The following is a 26026-nucleotide window of genomic DNA, read 5'->3' on the forward strand; positions in this document are numbered from 1 at the left end:
AGAGGCAGCAAAATGCCATGTACATGCATGCTTGCAGTACCATTACACCAGTTTTAGCAGTTTTAACATAGGAAAAGAAAGAGGGAAAAAAAGAATAGAGATGGGAATATGAGCCACGAAGTGCAGAATAAATTGCAAAAATCAGGTGAAGCTCTTACAAAAAAATGTAAGACACATGCCCTTCTTTGGAATTTGTGTTCATCTCTGAGGCTTTGCATCAATATAAGAGTCCATAACCAAACTTAAATCTTCACCAAACACGGAGCATATGCTCTGAAAACTAGTGACCGGCGGGGAGAAGAAAGAGAATGCCTGTACACATTCCCCAGTAAAAAGGCCATTGGGAACAGTGATAGGTTTATCAATAAAAGGGTAGATTCTTATTTATTAGTATTATTGCAGAGCACGAGAATATACATTGACCCACCCACTCATTTCAATTTGTGTTCATATTTAGATAGATGGACTACTTGTTAAAAAAAAAATAAATTATATATTAGCTAATAACCTTATCTATGTGGAATTTAGATCAGATGGGCGCTATTGGCTACGCATTTGTTTGGGCATGCATATCTCATCGCATCGGGGACTAGTCTACCACCTCCAAAATGCTCATCCAACTGTGGATAAAACTGTGCATTAGGCTGGGTGCTCTTTATTGCATCGGCACCATAGTCTTTGATACAAGTAGTTAGAGCATCACTTAGGTCTTGCATGCTAAAGTAGCCATAATCCTCCGAGCAACATAATCCTAGCAGGCCTAACATTTACCACAATCTGTGCAAACCAGTTTATGAGAGACAAAAATAAAGCCATTATATTTATCCCATCTAGGATTATTCAAGCCTGTCCAATTCCAAAATGCACACTGATATCACTTAACAGAAACAAGCTCAGCTACAAAGATTCCTGATAGTGCTGTGCCTGCTCCTTAATTTTAAGAAAAAACGTTTTTTTGCCATTTGAAAAAAAAAAAATTTAGTTAAAATTTCCTTTTCGCCAGGAACTGCAGTGAAAGTTTCGCCCTGTACGGAAAAGTTGAGAACAAATAGGGGTTAGCACCTTCCAAGCCACTTTGTGAGATAAATAGCTATAAATGAGAAGCTTCTCTCTCATATTCCAAAAATGATTTTTTTTTTTCTAAGCTTGCATTAGCTTTACTTTAGTGGTAAAATGTAATAGTCTGGCTATTACTGGTCTGGGCCTGGAGGCTTCTTCTTCTGTGTGTTCAGCTACTAACAGCTCTGTCATCAAAGATCAGCCTTGGGAAGCCATACCTGAACAAGCTGCATCAAGTCCAAGTCTCCAGGTGTTCCTACTCTCCTGATCTTTGCGAGGCTCCACAAAAGCCACATTTTCTCCCTCTCTCTGCTAATTGTATTGCATGAGGCTCCACAGCAATCTCTGCGATGTAACTCCATTGCCCAAATGCTCGCCGAGTGCTTTTCTAGCCCATCCTTTATTTCAGCTAGCAGCGCTTGTAGTTTTAGAAGCCTGTTTCTGCTACTATTGAAAGCGTTTCTCAATATCTCCTCCTTTCAGCTCTAAGAGCACGCTCTCCCCTTCAGCCACAGTTTTGCAGTCAGAATGCTTAACTTTTTTTTTCTTTCGGAGTTCAATGGAGCATCAACTATCTGGTCACCATTCTTCCCAAAGGCATCCGCCATATAATTAAGAGTCCCAGTCATTTGCATTCAAAACTAATTAACAGATGATTAAAATAGGCCCCTGTGAAGCAACTCTTCCCTTTGACTTCTCAGTAGTGCTGCATCACCCGAGTCACAGCAGGTTTGTTTTAAAAATCTAAAATTGCTTAAACTGAGCCTGTTTGGTGTCCATAGCACTGATCATACAGGAGAGCTCACGGAATTATGGCTCACCTTCCTCAAAAGACTCCCAATCTAAATCTGCCATAGCAGGATTAAGCGACAGACTCAAGATCAAGTAATGAATGAGGGGGACCTGCAGGTCTACAGCATTACCCTGCTGGCATATCAATGGAAGTGCCACAGATGCTCTCATAGCCGTCTCTGGTGAGCATCCATGCATGCTATCGGGGCCTAAATGTCGGATTTATTTTCCTTACTTTTTTTTTTTTTTTTTTTAATATTCATATTTTCTGGCAAATGGCATCCAAGCTCACCCCTGGCGGTCTGCGACCATGACACTACAACGTAACTTTAGAGACTGGATTCGGTGAAGAGGATAGATCTGTAAATTACCAGGCAGGAAAGCTCCGGAAATGGATTCCACATTCTAACTCTCCCGCTCACCCTCTGTGACCCTAAGAGCAGGCCACTTTACCTTCGGTGCCTCAGTTCTAATCCCAGCTCTGCCATGGACTCTGGAACCCTGGGCAAGTGATCTTACGTTCATCAGAACTCACCAACTCAACTGTATGACTGCTGAACATTCTGGTCTAGTCTTGGGTATCAAAGGTTCCCTCCCAAAAGCTCTGACCATCTCAGAGACTAGAATATAATCAGAAGGATGCATTAGACAAAACAAAAAAAAGTGCCCAGAACTGGAGCAGTGCCTCAGGACGACACAGAAATGCTCTGCATCTACCCCCCCCCCCCCCCCCCCCCAAAGGCAGCCTCAGCAGGAGAAGGTTAGACGGCCTCGTTTCCTGCGATGATACTATGGATGGCATTTCTGCAGTGGTTCCAAGAGTTTGTCTTTATTTTTTTGAAATGTTATTTTAGAATGAATTCCAGGCAATGAGACCATAGTCAACCTCCCCCCCACCCCCCAAAAAAAACAAAAAAAACAAACAAACCCACACCCACACCCTGGGCAACCTTGTGAGATGCACAAGTGGATCAGGTTGGATGTTAAAATAAAACAAGCAAAATAACCTACCTGCAGAAACCCAAGGGGTAACAGCAGATGGCAAAAAAATGAAAAAGGTTTTTGTTTGTTAACCTGCATAAATGTGTATCCTTATACCCAAGCAGGATGAACTTTTCCTGTAGTGTGCTATTAGGTATTTCAGCACTCTGGCTGCTAATGCTTCTCTAATCTCAGCAGTGTTTGCTTTCTGCCACAGCTGTTCCAGGCAAACCAAAGCACCTCAAACACATTTCACTTCTCAAGTCAGCAGCCTAACCTTTGAAGGTGAACCCGCTCAACGCAGATACAAGACACCTGCACAAAGAAGGCATACAAGGGACCCCCTCCCACCAGTCCTACAACACGGCTTCAGGAGGCCGAATTTCTGCCCGATGCGAGATGGTGGGCAGGAAGGCATCCCATACACAAGATGCCCAGCAACTATTCTGTGGATCGTATGAAGAAAACATAGACCCTTAATACCAAGAGATGCAATCAGAGACCAAGAAAATGTGGCAGAAAGATACAGCAATAGTACTAATTATATTGGGTGCCACTGGTCTGATAAAGAAGATTTACAGCCTATAAACATCAGAAGGCGGCTCTCTTTGGCACAATGCAAGTACCAAAAAGGGCAATAGTAGTGAAGTTGGAAGATTTAGATCATGCCCAACATCCCCTGGCTTACAAATGAGCCTCATTCCTATATGCGCAGAACAAACCCATTTGGAGTCTGCCCCAAGAGAAACCAGATGGAGTCGGCATTAGAAGAGGGTCACTACATAGATGCAATGGTGGTAAACCAGCCTGTCCCTCATAACATGAGGCAATCTGGTAGCACTACCTCAAAGACCTGCTCTTCCGTTCCACTACAAGTCCCAAAATAGCTTTGGAAAGGTGGTCATCCTTGTGGCCAAATGCCTCCAGCTCATAAAGAACCAGTCAAACATGCCTGTGAAAAAGCATTCTGGAAGTGAAAAACAAAAGCCCATCCTTCCCTACCTATTTGCCCCAACATCTGTCCATGCAAGCAAGAGAAAGGTTGCTTGATGGCACTTACCTTTGACCACAATATCCAGGTCTTCATCCGCTTTGATGGTGTTCTTCTCTGTGATTAGACTTCGCATTTCCTCAGAGACCTGCAGAAACCTAAATAGAAAAACAAAAAAATGGCTAGTGTGAGGCCTACTCAGGTCCTAGAAGCAGTGGCTCATGCATGGGCAGTCCTAATAATGAATGGCAGAAGGTTCTCGGAGGCTAAGGGGGGCTGCGAAGCTTCGTAAATACATTTCAGTAGAGAGGGATGTTTTGGCGTTTAATAGAATGTATGAACTCTACCCAAACTTCTACAGCAGACATGCAGCCAGTTCAGTTCTCATCAGCCAAAAATTGTGTGGCCACTTGATCCAAGGTGCTACAGAGACTAGCTGATTCCCCTCCTTATGCCTGTATAGAAGTCCACAGATGAAATGGGGGCCCAACCTAGGACTGGATCAGCCTGTCCGTGGTGGCAACCCTAAACAGTTGACTCAGAAAAAAAGTGTGAAACCCCCAATGAATGGCAGCTAGATGAAGTTTGACTGGGTTTTACTAGAAACCACCCCAAAATGCAGCTTCTTTGCATTCTACATCATATATACTTTATTGAAAGTTACAAAAACAAGCCCTACACAGGCCTGATTTTCATTTCCTCCTCCAGTCTGCATATCTTATGGTCCCTGCTCTTCTTAGCAAAATTAAAGTTTCAGGTCCTCACAGGTCATGGGAGAAGATAAGGATAGATTCATTTTTTCTTTCCTGGTCTTAGGGGGAGTGGGGAGCATCACCTGGGAAGAACATAAATATCCTGTGGTGTCAAGTTAACTCCAAGCCACCATGGTCTAGGCTCTTGCCTGAAAAACCAAGTGTGACCCAATGAAGAGAAATGTTGACCTGAAGTAGGGTGGCAGCCCTATTCCGGGGACCTAAACAGGATGATCCAAGTGCTTTGCCCCATTACATGCATGAAGTTGTAGCTCAGATTTTCTTAGGATAATCAACGGGACAACCAGAACTACAACTCCAGGCATGCAACAGGGCAAATCCAAGGCTACATCAGCAAGTTCAGTTGAGCTAGGTAAGAGGGCAGCTACCCCAGAAGCTTTAGAGGTCAGATCATTTTATTCATACTGGAGGAACCAGATGACCATTTAAAGAGGAAATGCCTAAAATTTGAGCCTTGTGCCCAGTGGAAGAGACACTGACAAGGCCTAGACCTGTTGGTAACAAAGGCCCAGGCTATACAGAGCTGTGGTGGCTGCCAGCAGGTCTTTATTGTGGCACCATAAAGGCATGGGAGACACTGAAACCAGTTTTTCAAAATGATTTGGAGTGCTAAACTCTAAGTTACCTCTTCATGGACCCAGTGAAGGAGACTGCTGAATACTGGGGATGCTCAAGCATCCACAAAGCTGGCACCTAGAGTGGTAGAGTACATGTTAGAAGCAGAGGGCAGGAAGGAAAATTATCAGGAGGAAAACAAAAAAAAAAGGGAGGAGGAGAATGCCAAGGGAAGGAAGAGTAGAGGAAACAGAAAAAGTAAAAAAAAATAAAATAAAATAAAAACCCCCACAGTAAAATTAGCCAAAAAAAAAAGTGGAAAAAATAAAATTTTCCTGGTTCTTAAGTGTTCAGATGACATTTATGGTTTCTAAATATTCTTCCATTCCTGCATTTGTTCACACTCCACTGTTCCTCCCCTCCCAATCTCTACCTAGATTTAAAAACTTGACAAGGTGAGCAAACAAGAGCACTGTACCTGGCTATTGCATCTGGAATCAAATGATTTAGGGGTCAGAGGTAAGAAAGCTCTGAACAATGGGCCACTGTCTGGATCATTGAAAACCGTGGGGCCACTCAAATTGCTGAAGAGACCTGTTTGCCTTTTTCTTAGTTCTCTGCTCCCCCTCTTATTCCAAAGACCTCCTCTGGTTTCTTCCTTGCTATGTATTTCTTTTTTGGATTAAAAGGAGTACTTCTTTAAAAATTATAACTACCCCCTGCTTAGACTTTAAACATCTGCTCTCCCCTGCCACCTGGAGGAAAAAAAAAAAAGGTAGCGTTAAAGAGCAAGGTCCCCTGTAAAATATCTTAAATAAATCCATAATGACACTGAAAAATGAAAAAGGAAGCGGGAAAACGGATACCAGGAACAGATCAAAGGATGCTGAAAATAAGTCTTGGCTCCTTGCTATAAAGGAAGGGGGAGGAACATGCTCTGAAAAGGGCCAGATGGGAGATTTTTTATGGCAGCTGGAGCAGGGGAGAAAGGAAAAAAAAAACAAAAACCCAAAACCCAAACCAGGTGCAAAGATACATGGGGACAGCACTGCTGGCAGAGAACGGCCACAGCAGACCGGAGAGCTGGCAGTGAGGCCGGGCTCATCAGCGGGTGTTCAATTCTTTTATAAACTACTATTGTTGGGCATATTTTGCAGGCAAAAGTAACTTTGCCCCCAAAAAAAGGGTTATTAAGTCTGTGCTGTTTTGGTTAGTAGGCCAGAATGGCTTCTACCTGCTCTGATGTTTCTTCAATTCCAAACCGGGCTCTATCGGAGTGGCTGCACCTAAGAACCGCTCTCTGAAGTCCACGTCTGGAAGTGAAAGTGCCAACTTAGATGTACTAAAGGAGTTTTCTCATTTTGCGTCTATGTGAAAAATGCTTAGTTTATCTAGCCCAGGAGTTGGGGAGGGAGGAAACTAAACATCTATTTTCAGTCTACTTTTGCCTCCAAAAAAGGCTGGGGAGTAGAATGGTGCCCAGCTGCAGTCTGCATGAGCCACAAACCAGTTTGGTTTTCAGGATAACTCAAAATAGGCAAAAATAACCAGTCCATAGACCAAGATGTATGCAAATTTATCTCCAATATCCGTGGTTCTTCTGAAAACCAGGCTGTGGTGAAATAAGAACATGCCATGCTGGGTCAGACCAAGGGTCCATCAAGCCCAGCATCCTGTTTCCAACAGTGGCCAATCCAGGCCATAAGAACCTGGCAAGTACCCAAAAACTAAGTCTATTCCATGTAACCATTGCTAGTAATAGCAGTGGCTATTTTCTAAAGTCAACTTTATTAACAGCAGGTAATAGACTTCTCCTCCAAGAACTTATCCAATCCTTTTTTTAAACACAGCTACACTAACTGCACTAACCACATCCTCTGGCAACAAATTCCAGAGTTTAATTGTGCATTGAGTAAAAAATAATTTTCTCCGATTAGTTTTAAATGTGCCCCATGCTAACTTCATGGAGTGCCCCCTGGTCTATTATCCGAAAGAGTAAATAACCGATTCCCATTTACCCGTTCAAGGGATCTTTATGCCATTTGCAATTCCTTGTTTTGCTCTAGGACCTGTGTTCTTCCCCAGTGAGAACGCGTTCCCCTTGCATATCCTTAAAGTTACCGTACAACTGACCTCTGCTGTATTTTGCAAGTCCTGGCAAGCTAGGAAGGTCTTGTGTGTCAGCTAAGGTTGCAAGCTTTCAACTGTGAAAATGCTGACCACTTGGACCAGCTGAGAGAGGTTTTTGAGCGTCCTTCCACATTTACATAGGACTGTCTTGTAATTCGCCCTTAGGAAACATCATAAATACTTGTCAATTTTTAGCGACACACAAACTTTCTAATAACTCACTGTACACTAAGAAAATGAAATTATTCAGACTGGGTGGGATATATTTTTTTTTTATAACATTTGTTTTAAATTCTTAAGTTTCAAAATGTATTCAAATATGTACTTGACATCGTAAGTCATTGGTATTTTATAAAAAAACCCTCAATCTTCTATATACCGGTACATTCTAAAATCTCTGTCCAATATAAAGTACACAAGGTACAGATTTTCCATTTATAAAGTGGAAGAGGACATGTAAAATGCAACCACTAGAACCCTGGGGAACCAAAGAAGTCTCTGCGGCATCTAGAGATTTGTTACCCAGCCTGGAGTCCTGACCCTCCATGTCAGCCCCAGCCTGGAGTCCTGACCACCCCCCCCCGATCATCCATTTCAGCAGCCACAGCTGGCAAAGCAATTACCACACACTGGCCTCAGAAAAAATTTGCATCATTCGCTAGAGCTGCACAAACCTTCATTTGGGCAAAAGCACAGAAGAAAATTCCTTCAAATATCCCCACCCCCTATCCCAAAACAGCAGATCTGGAAGTATAACATTCAGGAGGCGGCAAGGACTGGAGTCGTGTGATCCGTAACATCCCCAGTGATCAGACTGCTGCCACTCCAAGCCAAGCAGAGGAAACCCGGCGATCTCATGACTCTCCCATGGCTGGTGCCCTAGGTGAACCTTATAGCCTTGCTTTCCCACCTTCCTCAGCCCTCCCCACACACAATTAAAAATTATGCAGTTATAACAGATTTTACATGGAAAAAAAAAAAAGACATTCAAAGTACAATCTTATCACAAACAAAAACATGAATGTAATTTTTACATACCTTGCTGTAGTGCCAACCAGAAAACCCTATTTAGAACCCATATGGTATTAGGCCTATTGTCAACCAAAAAAAAAAAAGTCCAAAAACTGGGTGCCAATAACCTAAACACACTCCTTGCTGCTATATCCTAATTGACAAAGCCGGTTATTAAAAAGTCCCACCAGTAAATGAAATGACAAGACAAGATGGCTGCCTTTGATTAATGTAGCAGACAATTCTTCCCCTAAAGCAGAAATTCCAAAACGTGGCCAATGTTGGTGATCTTAGTAGTGCTTGAGATAAGTGGTTTTATTTGCATAACAAAATTCTAAAAAGTTGGACTTTACTTGTAGGACTTTTTAATGACCGGACTGATAATTGAAACCTTAGGCCTGTGATTGCATACCAAATATATCCTAATTGACATAGCCAAAACAGGGTAACAGCAAGGAGTATTTTTTTAGGTTATTAAGCCTATTATAACATGCGTTTGTCGTGGCTGGGCCTCAAAAAAGCGATGAATAAATTTAGTTACAATATAGTAAATCTGGCATATCAAAACAGCACTAAATGCCAGCACTCACAGTATGAAAAAGCAACACTGTAAATATTACATCAGACCCTAAAACACCAATATACCTCCTATTAGGAAAAAGAAAATATCCAGGTTGCTATTCATCCCCACACAAAAACAATATGCAAGCAGAATATCTCACCTCAGTCACACATGCAAAAACAGACAATTTCAAGACATTTTAGCCTCCTTCCTGGCTTCTGGACAGACCCCCCCCTAATTTCTGTATAATCTGGAGAAAATCCAGACACTTGTCAACCAGGACTGAAGAGATTACAAATTTGCCCCATTAATTCAAAATGGAGGCATTTCCTGCCTTTCCCCAGGAAGTTGAAATATTACAATGTTCTATGAGTGTTTCAAGGTTAATTTTACTGGTCAGGAAGCTAGAAGTCAGGGTCCAGAGCTAGGATTGGTTCTGCGGCACTGGCTCCAGAGACACCTAGCCCAGAATAAGCAGTACAGTTGGCATGCATCAGGATTTTGTCCTAGTCCTGCAGTTTACTCTAAACTGTTGACTGTGCTTTTTGGGACCTTGGCTTGATAAACACTACTCAGTCAAGATTTACTTTATTATATAATCCCTGATTCTTTTTACCTTTTGTTGGTTATAAATGTATCTCTTTTTTTGTAATAAACTGTCTCATTTGTTAGATCTACATCTGACTTAATGATCCCAGTATTTATTTTTTTTTATACTTTGTAAGTGTTATTTGGTGGTGGGGAACCCATATTTTTAACTTTCTGAAAGACTTATTTAAAATGAAAAAATAAAGCCAGATGATACCGGACTACGTATGCATACTTCTAACACTGTTTTTGTTTCCGAGTAGGATAAAAAAGGAATTGTCATTAGTAACGCTCATGGGTTGCCTGCCAGCAAAAGTAACTAGTTATACTTGTGCGACAGGAACCAGCCTGTTCAGAGGGCAAGAACTGAATTCCAGAGCAGACGGAGACAAAAAATTCGTTTTGTTTTCTGTTGTCAATTTGCTCTGCTCCTTTGTACCTCTGGCTCTATTCTGGCACCATGAACCTTCATTCGTAACTACCTGGGGGATTTTTCCTCCATTTAGTACCCTCCACATGATCCAAAACATGCCTAGTCTGGTCATTGCAGTGAAAGTCCCAGGCCTGGCACCAGGGTATGCTCTCGCTCTAGAACCTTAAATCATAGGCTCCTCACTCTCCCCCACCCTCTTCAACATTTATCTTCTCCCACTCTGTCAACTTCTTACCAACCTCAAGCTTACCCACTTCCTATACGCGGATGATATACAAATTCTCATCCCCATAACAGACACCCTACACAAGACCATGAACTACTGGAATAAATGCCTCTCAACCATCAACGAGCTTCTAACCAGCCTCAACCTGGTCCTAAATACTAACAAAACGGAAATCCTAATAATAGCACCGGAACTATTTACACCTAGCTCCAGCAACTCTCCAGACACATCAGGATACACCACCTCACCTCAAGTCAGAGATCTGGGTGTACTCCTAGACAACAGACTCAGCCTCAGTAAATTCGTAAACAACACCACAAAAGAATGCTTCTTTAAATTACAAGTTTTAAAGAAACTAAAGCCACTTCTACGCTACAGAGATTTCCGCACAGTACTCCAAGCCATCATTCTCCCGAAGTTGGACTACTGCAATTCACTCCTGCTGGGACTTCCCGCCTGCTCCACAAAACCCCTACAGATGGTCTTAAATGCCACAGCAAGAATTCTCACCAATGCCAAAAAAAAAGACCACATCACCCCGATCCTCCAACACCTCCATTGGCTTCCCATCAAATACAGGATACAGTTTAAAACCAGCATGATGATTCATAAGGCCCTACATAACATCTCCCCACTCAACCTAACATTCCAGCTCCAACTACACACTTCTAAAAAGCCGACGAGAAGGGCATATCAAAACAGATTGATCACCCAACCCGCAAAATCCTCCCTGAGAAAACGCGCTTTATCCACAGCGGGCCCGTCACTCTGGAACTCACTACCTCCAGACCTCCGCCTCGAGCCATGCCATAACACTTTTAAGGTGAAACTCAAGACTTGGCTCTTCCTTCAAGCATTCCCAGAGAGCTAAGAACAAGATATAATCAACCTACTGTCCTATAGCATTAATGCAATGTTTATTTTACACTATTTATTATTGGCCTTATTTATATGTTTCATAGGTGAACTTAGTTTGTTTTTTCTACTTATTATATAGCAATCGTTTGAAATGTTCTATGTAAATCGTTTGATATGTTCCATGTAAACTGCCACACGGCGGTAGTTATTTCAGTTACCTGTGAACCGGAGTGATATGTATTTTATACAGGAACTTCCGGTATATAAAAACCAAAAATAAATAAATAAATAGGCCTTGGACCTCACCACTAGATGCCAACTGTTGAGCAAAGACCATGCCTTCCCCCTCCCAAGGCCTTTCACAGCCTCCCCAGCCTCAGCCGACCCATGGAGCTGAAGACCATGACCAGGAATCAAACCACAGGCCTTCCTCCTGGCACCACCCCACACTGCCCCCAAGCCCACCCTCTTTGGATTGTAATCAATGCCAGGTCTGCTTTGATTTAGAACCACTGAAAGAGGATACACATTAAAACGGGAGTTTAGAGTCAGCCGACCCAGTTGCCCCCTGCCAGTGGTAGTCTTTGGGTTTTAGGGCCTTTGGTAAGAGTCATTAGGAGCCCCCTACAGGCTTAATTCTGATGAGCTACAAGTCAACTAGTTTGTCCCAGACAGAGTCCATGCTGCTTATGCCAGGGATAAGCAGAGAGTTTCCCTAGTCCACCTTAATTGTTTATGGACCTCTCTTTCCAAAAACTTATCTAAAACCTTTTTTTTAGCTCAGCCACACTAATAGCATTCACCACATTCTCTGGCAGTGAATTCCCCGAGTTTAATTATACGTTGAGTTAAAAAATATTTTCTGTGTGTCTTAAATGTATCACCTAGTAACTTCATTGAATGTCCCATAGTCTTTGTACGTTTTGGAAAAAAAAAAAAAAAAAGAGTAAACAACTGATTAATGTTTACTCAATTTATAGACCTTCATGATATCGTCCCTCAACTGTCTCTTCTCCAAGCTGAAAAGCCCTAACCTCTTTAGCCTTTCATAAGAGAATTGTTCCATCCCTTTATCATTTTGGTCACCCTTCTCTGTACCTTTTCTAATTCTGCTATATCTTTTTTGAGATGTGGTGGCCAGAACTGCACACAATACTCAAGATGAGATCGCACCATGGAGCGATACAGAAGCATTATGGTATTCTCTGTTCCTTTCCCAATAATCCCTAGCATTCTATTTGCTTTCTTGGCCACTGCCGCGCACTGAGCTAAGGATGTCAAAGTATTATCAGCAGTGATGCCGATGCACCATTTGGTGGGCATGCCTTCAAATTAAGTACTATTGGGTGGAAAAAGTATTCTAGATAGGAGATAAAATTCAGTTACCCCACTGACCCCCAGATTGCTCCTTCCAAACCTTTTGGAGGATTGAAGCTGGACTAAACCTTACAAAAATCAATCAAGCATTCTATTGTAGCCGCTCATTGCAAAGTAGTAGCGGGCCAGAAAAAGAGAGAGAGAGTCAGTCAACATATTTGGCATGTACATTTGATGGCAAAATTGACAGGCCTGTGTAGGGGTCAAATCTAATAGTTTATGATCATTTGGGATCCTTTTGAAGAATGGGATAACATAAATCAAAGTCACACTGATAGGTTATCTAGGTTCTGATTCAAAAAAATTAAATCGAATACAAGATGGGGGTAGGAGCATGACTGGGGCGGTCACTGAAAACACCATTTTGGACTTTATGTTGATAACACATGTTTTTGTGATTTTTCTATTATGCTTGGATATTGAATTAACAAAAATACTGGGAAGTTTGACAGACTAGTGCTCTGCACTTTCTGCATCTCCCCATTAAAAAGTATTCAGATACATATTCACATGCAGAAGCTGATGCAAGGATGCAGGCACTAAATTCAGAACCATAACCCCTTCTTCTCTCCCCCTCCTCCCAACCTGGTATATGGTATATGCATGGAAAGAGGTTAAAATCAACTTAAAATTTAGATTCTGTTTCCTTTACACTACAATACAGGAACCTTCTTAGACCAGCGTTTCCTAGCCTTCCAAATCCCTCAAAAAAAAAAAAAAGTTGTCGTGCAGACTCTGTCCCATGACTTTTCTTGGGGGATGGGTGGGGTGCAGAAAGATGTGAGGATGTTCTCTTAAGCTTTTCAAGCTGATGGGAAATGGAACTGCACTGATTGTATGCAGATGACCTCTCATCTAAAAATAAATCTGCCTTGCATGCCAAAGAATTCTGAAAATGAACAAGCAAGAAAAAAAAACACAAATAAAATTCAGAATTCTTGGCAAGGTCCAACCATGCAATGGGAGAAAGCACCCAGATCTGTTGGATTCCCCCTAGACACAGAATTTTGTTGTAAGCACGGCATTCCCACAAGCTCACCCGATGGTCTCTCATTGCCCACTTAGGACAAGGCATGAACAGATGATACTGACTAGAGGGAGGGGCACTTTGGCTGGCAACAGTCACCACCAATGGAACATCAGATTTAATACAAGATGTGCACACTGGGAGAATGGAGGCAGAAAGTTACCAGTGGTGGGGATATTGCAGGGAAGAAGAGGTGGATGGAGCGGTCAACCTTCTCTCACTATGGACATGCCCCTTGCAGAGAACAATCAGACTCCCAGCTCCTTCACTTGTTCCTCTTCAGGTAATCAGTTGTCATTTATAAATTTTAGCAGTAGTGGAGTGACCACATGAGGCAACCACTCTGGGAATCCAAACGAAGGGGGAAAAAAAAAAAAAAAAGACGATTCAAAATATTTCTTTTTTTTCTTTAATTCTAAAGAGAGGAACTTTCAGACATTAAGGAGTGGAAGCATACAGTGGAACATAGTACATTTCCTTCTGAATACAGTCCTTTAAAAAGGAGCTGGCAGAGCTCACAGGTATCCTGGAGAACATTACAGAAAAACCCATTGCATTCTTTTTGATACCTAGGGCATCTGACTTTGTTGGGGGGGGGGCCTTCACAAAAAAAAAAAAAAAAAGCCACCACACCATTGAGGACAAACATATCTGCCCTTCTCTCTCCCAGTACGCTCATTCACAGCTCCAAATTGGCAATCGCACGATGGCTACACACACACCCCTGCCATGAAACCCATGTTGTGTCTCATAATTGATTCGGTAATTTTCCCAAGCAGAAGGCTCGAAAGTTGCAGATGGTGTCGAGTCATCCAGGATACAGTCATTAAGATTTTTCTAGAAAAAAAAGAAATCTTAAACCACCCTTTATAATGCAATTTCCAGTACCAGTGCCAAGGGGGAGAACTAAAGGTTCCCGATGGTCTAAAGTGCTGTCTTCGTTTAACTGCTTCTGAAACCAGCATCAAACCAGTTTTAAATATTTTCTCAGAAAGAATCACTCATTTTACAGTGCGACTGGTCAGCATGTGCAAAGGCTTTGTTACGTCAAAGAGTTGAACAAAAGTACATATAAATACACATTTGTTTTTTGGTTTCTGATTTTCCATAAGCAGTTCCTTCCCGTCTCACCGGAAGCTTCTGTGATAATGCACGTCACAAAATGACCTCCCACTCATTAAGCAGACCACTTCAAGCTCGCCCATGAGGTCATGCTGGACAGCACGCGATGACCAAAATCAGATCCTTTACTGGGCATGGCCATCTGTGATGCTGCTTGGAAGGTGGACCCTTGCCACAGGAGTTCTGGGAACATCTCAAAAAGATTTCCAGCTGCGGCTGGCCCAGGGTTCACAGGATCGGGCTTCAATCCTCAAAATCAGTTTTTCCCCCCAATGGATCCTGGCTAGCTGGGGCTAGGAATGGTGCAGAGGTACAGCCCCCAAGGGGAAGGAGTCCCACCCAGTCATCGCACGATTTGGGGCCCATGATTGCAGTAGCGTAGAGCAGCAAGTCTCAAATCGGTGTCAGGCATGCACTGGGGGGGGGGGGAGGGTCACCAAAAATTTGACATAGCAAGCTTATGCTATCTGTAACAGCCACATGTGCCTGCTGCACGAGAAGAACAAGTCCCAGAACACACTTTTTCTCAACTCATTTTTCAAACGGAAATATTTTTCCTTTGGAAAATGGGATAGAGTCTGTGGGTAAAAACTACCTGCATATTTTATACTTCTGCAGACAGTTGGAAAGTTACCCTAGAGTGTCTGGCTTCTCAGTGTTTCAATGGTCTTTTATTCTATAATAGGTAAGGGGCAGTCTGTGTTGTGTGTGTATGATACAGGTGAGGTAATCTGCTAGCTAGCATGTAGACTGTGTAGCAGCTCAGTTTATTTTGCTCCCCCCCTGCGTTGACTTAGCATAGGTAGAGTTGTTGCTATTTGAGCCATGGAGATGGTACGGTTGGTTTTCCATATAGCTTCAGAATGTCTTTTTTTTTTTTTTTGGGAGGTATTCATGTTATTTCACAAAGGGCCATATTTTAAAAGGGTTACGCGCGCCGGGCCTATTTTTAAAAGGCACGGCGATGAACGTAAAGCCCCGGGATGCGTGTAAGTCCTGGGGCTTGCAAAAAGGGGCGGGGAGGGAGCAGGCTCCCGGCACAGCGGCCATATTTGCCACTGTGCTGGAGATCGTGCGTTGGCAGTTGGCCGGCACGCACAAGTTATAAAATTGGGTGTACACGTGTGCACGCCGGGCAGTGCGTGCACATTTACGCCCGTTCGCTCCTTTTTAAAATCTGCCCCAAAGTGTTTAAGCAGGGGAGAGATTTTAAAATGCCGTTACTGAGCAGATACCCAGATATGTTCAAATGCTGGTATCTGGGTATATGGTGAGTTGAAGGGGAAATGTCCTAGCTCTCCAGAATGTCAGAACGTTTTGGGGTTGACAGCGAGATTACACAAGAGTTTGTCGGCCATTCAACCCTCCAGCAAAAAACTGTGTGCAGTACACCAGTCCCAGATGTCTTACTGATGAAGATTAAAAAGACTTTTAGAAAGAAAAAAAAAATTGTTTGTTTTTTTTTTATAAGTAGTTATTGAAATTAAGGAATATTTTCTCTGGCATCACTTTTAACAATACAATATTTAGAATTTTGTTTTAGTTCCGCCGCAGAGCATATTGTGCAATGGGTCCCGCACATACGGTAAGCATCATCTGTCAGGCATGTCTCGGTGGAAAAAGGGTCGAGAAACACTGGTGTAGAGGGAGCCCTGATGTGTGGCCCCCAGCTGAGTATGATTACTGCCATGGCTTGACTGGGTGAATTAGAAAAGATATAAAAATAGAAGGAAAAAATAGACGACTGACTGGATAGCTCTGCTTTTTAGTTTTGTACAGGGTGATTATTACACTCTATAACTTGGGTGCTAAATTGGGCCCCCACAACTTCCCTATCCTTTGCCCTCTCCCAGTCCTGACAAACTAACCAGGAAAATTGCACCTTTGAATAGCGTATTAAGCAGTGAACACAGCTTACATCTGACTCTTACTTCTGGCTAGCTGAGTTGAAGTTGGCTTGATTAAATACATATGTTTATAAACCTCTGGCTGGCCTAAACAGCTATTTCATAATCTGCCAGCATCAAGGCGGGGGACATGCGTTTGCACACCCCGAGATGGGAAGGGGGCTTCCTGCAGGGGCAGCTTCACAGGCCCTGCAGTCTAGATAAACAGTCTGAGCAGGCCTGGAATCTGGGAAAGGAGGGGCCGCCGAGATCCATTAGCTGCAACTTTCAGCACTGGGACACACTGGGTCATTTTGTTCCCAGATGGGATGGTGTGGGGAAGCTGCCCTAGACCACTTGGCTCGGGCTGCAGTGACAAAACAGATGCAGCACTGCTGTCTGGGAACAGCTGGAACCAAGAAACAAAAAAAAAAAAAAAAAAGTTAGGAATGACAGGCTCTTCTGATGAAATACATGCTGTTACCCTAGAACTTTCTCTACCCTTCTACCTGGTAGGCCTCAATATTATGTAAAATACTGAAACATCCCATTTTATATTCCCTGATCTCTTAGTACAAAAATATTACAGTGGCGTGCTCTTATAAAGAAGCCCTCTCGCTCCCAGGAAATGAATACGGTACCAGTACAGCACAGCCGATAAAGGCTGTGAGGTCTAAAGAAACAGGTGCTTCCATACCCTTGGGCTCACATTGTGAGGTACCCAGGAATAGCATCAGAGCACAAAGTTTTGGAAAATAAAGGGGCACTTACTATACGAGTCTCCTGGGAGGTACCCTCTCCCCCCCACATAGTGGATATATAGCCACAGCAGAAAGAGTAAAACTGATAGATCGCCCTGGTGCCATCTTCATTCAATGCAGGACTAGGAATGGCCAATCCTCCAGGCCCCCCAGACAGGTCTGGGTTTTAGGATATCAACAGGGTTGTCCTGTGGGGGGGGGGGGGGGGGGCAAACAAGGACAACTGCCTGGCTCCCACACTTGGGAGGCCATACACCATCATGGTAGCCCCATCCCTAATATTATAACATTTCCTGACAGTCAGCATTCCAGGGCCCTGCTGCAGCTGATCCACCTTGTGCCCCGTACCCTCTAAGTTATGAAACATTTATGTATATTCGCATGACTCTGACCCAAGAGCCAGGTTTCAAGAGTGCAGAATTGTAGGAAAAAAAAAAAAAAAATCAGATCACTTCGTTCCTGAAGGACTGGCGTTCACCATCCACTGAATCAAACCTGCTGAACAGTGGCCCATCACGCCCCAGAGCCAACCTGATAAACGGGATTCCTTTTGAGGCAGGATACAGGAATGGTAGATACACAGAACATGTTCACTGCTCAAAATACATTTTTTAAAAATAAATAACGAAAGCGCCATAGATCAGGTCCATGCAGACCACTCACACCAAATTCCATGGACCTTCTGCGGCACCTCTGCTCAGCTGCCAGGCAGTCAGCAAAGGGTTAAAACTGGTACTGCCATTAGCTATAAGCCTGCCCTATCTAGGACGGGATAATGTGTATTGCTTTTTGCACCCCTCTCCTTTTGAAAAGTTGGCTCCTATGGAAGTAGGGTATCCTGTTAGGAAGCCCCCACCCGCAACCCACGGCTAGACACAATGAATGTGGTAGGGATGGGGGCAGCTGGCAGACTGGCCTCATTCTGCGAGTGTGCCTCTGCCCACCCCATCCCCTGCCAGAGTACAAAACTCCAAGTGCTGGTCTGACCACATCAGGCTAGCGCTGCTCAGTGCATCACATCTGTAAGAAAAAGCAAGTTTTCCTTTAAAAACAGACGTACACTTCTTGGCCCAGTGAGACTTCCTGTTATGGAATATTTTTGTGGCTGTTTAGTCCCACCTAATGATATTTTGAAGGTTGTGATATCCTTTATTGAACCTGGAAGGCACTATATACCCTGCGTAAATAACCAAACTCTAAAGGTTGGTGATCTTCGAGTTTTGGGGGGGGGGGGGGGGGGGGTTGTGTACCAGTGATTAAAAATTTAAAAACAAACAAAAAAAGAAAACAAAAAAAAAAACCCCACAAACCACTGTGTGCAAAGTTAGGCATGTCTGTACAGCTGTTCTGTCACTCCTGGTTCACGCTTTCTGGCTTGGTTTCCCAGCACCTGCATATAGGAAATGGAGTCCAATGCTCAGACCTAGCTCTGCCCTGAGAGGATATAATCCATCCAGCAATCGGCAGCTGCCGTCATCCAACGGCCATTTTACACCCCCCCGACGGCAGCCGTGGAGAGAATAAAACCCCCCAGCTTGGTAACCCCTCGTGATGGTGCAGGATAAGAGTGGGCAGAGCCAGCAGTCGTGGGGAAGGAGATTTGGGGTGGTGTCAAAGTTGACTGCCAAGCACACGCTTATTAAAAAAAAAAAAAAAAAAAAAAAATCCGCCTTTATCTGCCCCGCAGAGCCACAATCTGGTGAGAGTACTAGGGCAGGTGGAGTCCGTCATGAAGTTGAGGGGGGGGGGGGGCAGAAAGAAGGATGAAAGTTAAACAGGAGCCATTCAGAATTTACTGGAAATGACCAATGGAAGATTCTCCACAGCTTCCAGAAGGCTTCAGTTTTCTGTCTTTTAATTTTTCTCTCCCTTTTAAGCATTCTATAATTACAGTGTTCCAGGCCAAGACGAGAGATTTCACAATCTCAGAAATCTGTCGCCTTTGAAACGCCTCTCGAGAAAAGGTTGCGGTTTGGCTTACCATACACCCACCCACCCACAGCCAGCCTCCCCTCCCTCCAGCCAAATAAAAAGAAATTTGAATTTAACCCTGGTGCTACCAGATCCCTCTCCCCCACAGAATGAAGCAGAAAGCTGTAATGCAACCAGAAGTCGGTGACTCCAAACTAAAAATAAATAAAGGTGATAAGTTACAGAACACTGTGACCAGCTTCATTTATCCAGCACCAATATCGTGACAGATCTATTAGGCATATGAAGCATCGTCTAGTTTTTCTGACTACTAGTCATCTTTTTAAAGCTCTACCATACATACACAGGGCTATACAAAACAAGAATGCCCTGTCATCCAGATTTTTTTTTGTTTTAAAAAAAAAAAACCAAACACAACTTTGCACACTCCTGAAGAGACTCAATTTTTTTTTAAAGTGTAAAATTTTCTTCACAATTCCAGGACCTCACTCCCAGGTGTAAAATCGGCTAATGTCCATCCTGTTACTTTTATTCTGACACAGTATGGCCCCTTTGAAAAGATCCACTGGAAATAAGGTTTACTCTGTGTGCGGCCCTTTCGATTACCCAGGGCTGGCGCAACCCACTGTGCAAGATGCTCACTTGCACAGGGCGGCAGCCTGAAGGGGGCGGCAACCTGGGGGCAATCAGCCCCAAAATGAAGACAATGCGGCTGACGCCACCACTACCGGACCCCACTAGGAGGCCAATAGGAAGAAGCTGCTGCCATGCGGTGGTTCCCAACCCTCCACGCAACCGAGAAGAAGTTGCTGTGGGCAGCGGATCACCCCGTGCTCTCAACCTGCTGCATGGCTGAGCAGAAGGCCGCTCGGTGCTCCCACCCTGCCGCGTAGCTGAGAGGAAGGAGCTGCAAGGCTACCCAGAGCTCCCAACTTGCCAAGCAGCCAGAAGAAAAAAAAAAAGGCTGGAAAGTGATTGACATCCTTCCCCATGGCAAGTGAAGGAGAGTCCTTGGTATGTGTATGAGAAAGGGAGCTGATATGCATGTATATGAGCAGAAGGAACCTGTATGTGAGTCTGGAGCATTGAGACCGGTGAAGAGACCAAGCTCTAGGACTGAAGTAGTAAGAGGTCTAAATGATTCTTTGAGCAATAAATTCTGCAGTTTATATTAGGAAAAGGTGTGGTATCCAAGATTAAGGGGGTTCTCTGAATGGGTGGGAGTCCAGGCTTGCCTCCTCTCTTCGTGTGTGTGTCTGAGCATATATGTGCGAGAGGGATCATGCGTGTGTGAGAGAGGATGATGTGTATGTGTCTGAGCATATGTATGTAAGAGGGAGCATGTGTAAGAGGATATGTATTGTCTGAGCATATAGGTGACAGATCTTGTGTGTGTGTGTGTGTGTGTGTATGTAAGAGGGAGCATGTGCATGAGAGAGATAACGTATGTTTGTATGTACAGATCTATCTCTATGAGAGGGGGCGGGGGGAAGAGAAAGCTTGTACATCCCTCTCCCGCTAATCTACGACAATCCCAGGGTGACTGGAAATAAAAAATTCCTAGGTATGGAATGCATGAATTCTTATCTTTATTAGTTACTAGTTTTAATTTTTGGATATTATTTGATGTATCTGCTCTTTTGAAATATTTTATTGGTATTTGGGCACTTTAAAACAAATTTTATATGAATTTTTAATTATTTGCTCTTCCAGTCAGCTGTTTTGAAAAAAAAAATTGTATTAGTATGTTTATACTATTATGATTTATGTATTTATTATATTTCTTGATTTTATTGTTTAATGGCTGAGGATTCGTGATGGTTCTGTTTTTCCCATTGTTGCACTGCATACAGAGTCTGACTTGTGGCTTCCAATTCAGTTTTTGCCTGCATGTTTCTATTTATATGTTATTGTTTCTTTTTTCTGTATTTGGTGAGATTCTGCATGTGTGACCAAGGAGAGGTATTCTGCTAGCATTTAGGGATCTAGAGCAGCTTGGTTTGTTCTGTTTTCCTAATAGGAGGTGTACTGGTGTTTACAGGCCTAGTGTAATATTTGCAGTGCTGCCTTCTCATTAATAGGGTTCTTACTTTTTAAATGCTGGCAGTTAGTGCTGTTTTGGTATGAGAGGCTTATTATATTTTAATTATAATTTACTCATAGCTTTCTGAGGGTCAAGCGCACACCCATCACATGTTACAGTAGTCCTAATGCCATATGGGTTCTAAGTGTCTTTTTTTGAAGGGTTTTCTGGTTGGCACCATAGCAGTGCATGTAGATATAACATACATGTTTTGTTTTTTTAATCTCTGAAGACTGTACTTTGAATATTCTCTCATGTAAAATCTGTTATGAATGCATTTTTTTTTAACTGTGTGTGTGGAGAGGGTGAGGGTGGGATGGAAGGGTATAAGGTTCTCCTAGGGCACCTAATACTCTTGCACTGGCCATGGTTTCCAAGGGAGGGAGTGAAGTCCCGGAGGTGGTGGGGGGGGGGGGGGTGACAGTTTTTAAAGTTTAGGTTGCTGGAAGGAGCTGGGCTGTTTTTGGTGGACCCAAGACAGAGACTAAATGAAAATACAGGGCAGGGGGAGGGGGCAGCATAAAGGCTAGCACCAGCCCTGGGATTACCCGTATCTACTGGCTGTCTCAGAAAAATCATCTTGGTCTACATTAAATTACTTTTTCTTCTGGCGCACACATTGTCCTCCACAATGACAACAGAAGACAAAGCTGTCTGCCCTTTTTCTGAGCTGATATAAAAACACATCCTGGCCTTTACCTTCTAATTTCACGCTGCGGTAACTGAACATATGAAAAGTTGTTTTCAGTTTTTTTTTATTATTATTATTATTATTTTAATGAGTGAATCAAAGAATCTGCATCACTGGCATCCAAAAATAAAATTTTCATTCCTCCCCACCACCATCCCCCGGTATATCACTGTATTGTGAGCCTCCTCAGAGCCATCTGCTAGGCACAAATTCCAGCAACGGAAACGAATACCATAAACCAGCATGTGCCAGCTAGCTGCTCCAGGTAAAGGTGACTAGCCCTGCTGAGTAACCCGCTCCTTACCGTTCACAGCCGTTGGTCGCACGTACAGGCTGAGTCAGGTTGACATCCAGCGTGCCCTGTCAAAAAAAAAAAAGAAGCTATAAAAAGCCAAACCATGCAAGCTCTTCCTTGATGAAATCTACTTTCAGCCTCCCCGTTTTCCCTGTAGCCTGTCATCCTTTTTAGCTTTTTTCTTCTTCCTTGAAAGCATTGCTTATGTATCGGCTTTGCCTGTGTACACATTATCTCCTAAACCATTCAGCCTACAGCAACAACATTTTGTAATAGGCTTATCTATTTAAAAGCCACAATGAAAAGTAATGTCTTCCCATAAAACTTATAGATCCAGCCCAAAATAGTTTTGAGGGGGAAAAAAAATGCATTCATATGATCTGCAGGTCTTTTCTTAGTAGTCTGAAATACTTCTAGTAAAGAAACTAAACCAAGCTTACCATATGTTGATAAGTACCAGCGGGGGCTCCTAATTTGTAGTCACGGAAGTGGTGGTGCAATACTGTAATGAACACATTTTTCTGAATGGTAAAAGATTTACTGCTATGTGCTTCTACATGATTATGTCTAGTGCGCACTGCAGGCACAAGATAGCAGATTCATTCTCTAGCACTTTGACTGTCCGATACCACTCTTAAGTGTTTCTGAAATGGCTTTGCTGAAGATTGAGCCGATCCCCTTATTGCTTGCCAGATTTTTACATGGCAAAGGCTGTACCTGGCGTTTTCCTGTTTTGTTTTTTTTTAATTTAAGAACTAAACTATGACAGCAAGATGGCCAGTGGAAGTCCATGCCTTTAGATGCCCATTAGCCTCTCTCCAGATCTTTTCCAAGTTTAATTGGAAAGAATTATATTCTGAGCAGATACCTGCCTTATACCTACAGGAATCATGAACAAGCTGTAGGCGACAGCTCAAAAATAAATAAATAAATAAAAAGCGCGTCAACCCTTCAACGGGTTGAACATAGCATGAAAGGACCCGCTAGCAATAATCAGGGAGACGGATGTCCTTTGCAAGAGAAGGGGCCAGCTGGGAGATATTTGGGTCATCCAAACAAAATCCTAAGGGGGGGGGGGCGGGAAGGGACTTGTTTTGAATTCAGTGTCCTCTAATCAAGAAGTAGACAATTGAATAAACCAGAACAAGTAATATCTTCAATGAGGAAAGACAGAGGGGACATGAGGACAGAAGGAAGCTGGGGTTCCAGGGAGGACACAAAAAACAAAAACAAAAAAAATAAAAATCTTTCCTCTGTTCTTGTTGAGCACAGAAGAAACAAGTGGACCGAAAGAGCCCCATACAAATACAACATACAAAGAAGAAAACAGGACACTGGGAGGAGAAGAGAGGCACAAAGGGAGCCAGAGGCAAGCTTCAGTGGCCCCCACAAAAGGGGCCACAGAACACTCTTGCTATATCTTACTATGTTTAGATTGTTATTGACTTTGAGCATTGTTTTGGAATTGCAGTTTTATCTTCCTTGCTGTCAAAAAGGCAACTTCAGGGTTATTAAACTTATGCAGAGAACGTGAACTCTCCTAAGGCATTTTACAACCCCCACCACGCCAGAGAACGCAGCCACCTGCGGGATACATGGCTAGGCCGCACGTATACTTGGCATGGATGTTTCCAAAGAAACACCAATATCCCCCCCGATTACCCAACTTCAGGCAGCACAAATAAAGCTGAATTTCTGATGGATTTTGTTAGTCATTCAATCACTATCAATTTAGGTATGTTATTGAAAATCTTGCACTAAAGTGTTTAAAATTATTTTTTTTTTAAGTAGTGTTTCCACTGCGGCTTCTCTGCCATCTAATCTTTCACTGGTAGAGTGCAGGACCCAACACAGAAACAGCGTTCCTGCCAACAGCAGAATAAAGTCCTGTACTGCTTTACCCCATACACCCAGTGAAGCAAAAAAAAAAAAAAAAAAATATATATCAAACAGGACATTAAAAAATAATAAATAAATGGAAGAACACAAACATGAGGGGGGGGGGGGGGGGGACGACTCTAGTTACTAGGACTGATCCCAGAGAAAACCGGATTAACCTCCTCAGATACAACTTAGGACCTGATTTTGCGAGGGCCACGCATGTAAAAACGGACGGTAATGCATGTGGCCAGGCCTTGCGCGTACCATGCACATTTTCAGAAGGGCCCCATTACATGCCGAAGTGCCAGGCTGGGACAGCACCATTAGCGCTGTCCCGGTGAAGCACGAGTGGCAGCTGGCTGGCACGCGGAGATTACTTCAACACTTCTGAGTTGAAGGAAGTAGTTAAACAAAACAAAAATAAAAAGGGGGTAGGAAGGTTAGATAGGGATATAGGTAACTGGGGAAGCACTACTCGCGTCGCTGCACGTTGCTTTGTAAAATTCCACCCCCCCTGCATGCACAAGTCACGGTCTGTCCGCACATGCGGGTTTTAAAATTTGGCGCATTTGTGCGCGCGGCCATTGGATTTTATAACACGTGACGCATGTTATATAGTCAGCGAGTCCATGTATGCGCACCAAGAACCTCTAAAGGTTTTTCCCATAGACACAAAATAGGAGAAAAGCCTTAATGAATCTGGCCCTTAGATTGTAAGCTTTCTGGGGACACAGAAATAACTACAGTACCTGAATGTAATCCACTTTGAAGTGCCTAAAAAGCAGAATACAAAATAGGATTCCATGCAGTGTTCACTCACTTATCGATATATAAAAATTAGATCCATTAATAGAGACCATTTCCTATGAGCTGGCACCTCCACAAATCTATTGTAATGACGTTGAAAGAAGGCAGGGAGTGCCCAATCTATACTTTACATTCTTGGGGGTCAGATATAATAAAGGGTTCCTCTTCCCCTCCCTTCCATTTTGTACCCCTCTGTGTTTTTCATGAGACATCTGTGGCTCTTTAAAGTGTGCAATACAAAAGTACAAGAAGGAGCTCAGCTAATCAAATCACCCGCCTGCCCTCATGGAACTCTCACCAACTGGTCAGGTGGCAGGCCTCTTATAGAGGCACCCAATACAGCCTATGTTAAAGCACAGCAGTACATCCTACAGCCAGATTACAAAATTTGTGCTGTTCCCTGTACGTACCAGGATCAGTCCAGACGGTGGGTTATGTTCCCCGTCCAGCAGATGGGGGGTTAGAAGCTGGCCTGCTATCTTCTCAGCATCTGCCCCTGTGCATTTGTATCCCCCATACTGTGATGTTAGTTTGAGAGCTGGCCTTCTACAAGGCAGTATTAGGAAGGTGGGCACTGATCAGACTATGAAAGCCTACCAGCTGCCATATTTTATTTCAACTTATTTATGAGCCACCTCCCCAAACAGCTGCCCAGAGCAGTGTACAACAACATTTTTCATATCAACATACAACAATAAAACTTAACTCACATACAAATAAGACAGTAAAAACCAGACACAAAAAACAGCAATCAACCCCCCCAAAAAAATTACCCTCTAGCCCACTGTTTCCTTATTCACCCTCATCAACCAGGGAACAAGCAAGTTTTTAATTTCTTACAATAAGTCAGAACTTGATCCCTAGTAGCTACTTATTCTATAATGGAGAGGCAACCACGGAGAAAGCTCTGGCCCTTCCTTGCTCCCTTAACAAGTACTATAAAGGATAGAATCATTAATAACTCACCCTGGCTAGAGCAAAACCTCCAGTGGTTCATACCAAGCCAATTTATCACTTAAATAGCCAGGCCCCACACCTCCCAATGCCTTAAAACCATAACTATCATTTAAACAGCAAGTGGACCATGAAAACCTACTTTTACAAATAATTCTGAGAAGGATGGAAGAGGAACACAATTACCAATTTCTTAGTAAGAGGGTTAGACATAAGTCACTGTGTGCTTCTGCTACCTTGCCTTCAAGACA

The 26026-nt window shown here is 43.1% G+C and overlaps 1 protein-coding gene across 4 annotated transcripts in view; it reads right to left on the reverse strand.

Moving 5' to 3' along the window:
• The window catches only part of PLEKHH3 (pleckstrin homology, MyTH4 and FERM domain containing H3), a 105621-nt gene that overhangs the window by 43150 nt on the left and 36445 nt on the right, over positions 1–26026 (reverse strand). For 3 of the 4 annotated variants that reach the window (XM_029572720.1, XM_029572719.1, XM_029572723.1), the window contains exons 2-3: positions 22143–22198; positions 3893–3981 (exon numbers count right to left, since the gene is read on the reverse strand). In XM_029572720.1, the coding sequence (XP_029428580.1) occupies positions 3893–3981; positions 22143–22198 (145 nt within the window). Of the gene's footprint in view, positions 1–3892; positions 3982–5221; positions 5290–22142; positions 22199–26026 lie in introns of all 4 variants that reach the window. The other variant, XM_029572722.1, reaches the window with a different exon arrangement.

The sequence above is a fragment of the Rhinatrema bivittatum genome, chromosome 12 (assembly GCF_901001135.1).
Source record: "Rhinatrema bivittatum chromosome 12, aRhiBiv1.1, whole genome shotgun sequence".
NCBI classification, from domain to species: Eukaryota; Metazoa; Chordata; class Amphibia; order Gymnophiona; family Rhinatrematidae; genus Rhinatrema; species Rhinatrema bivittatum.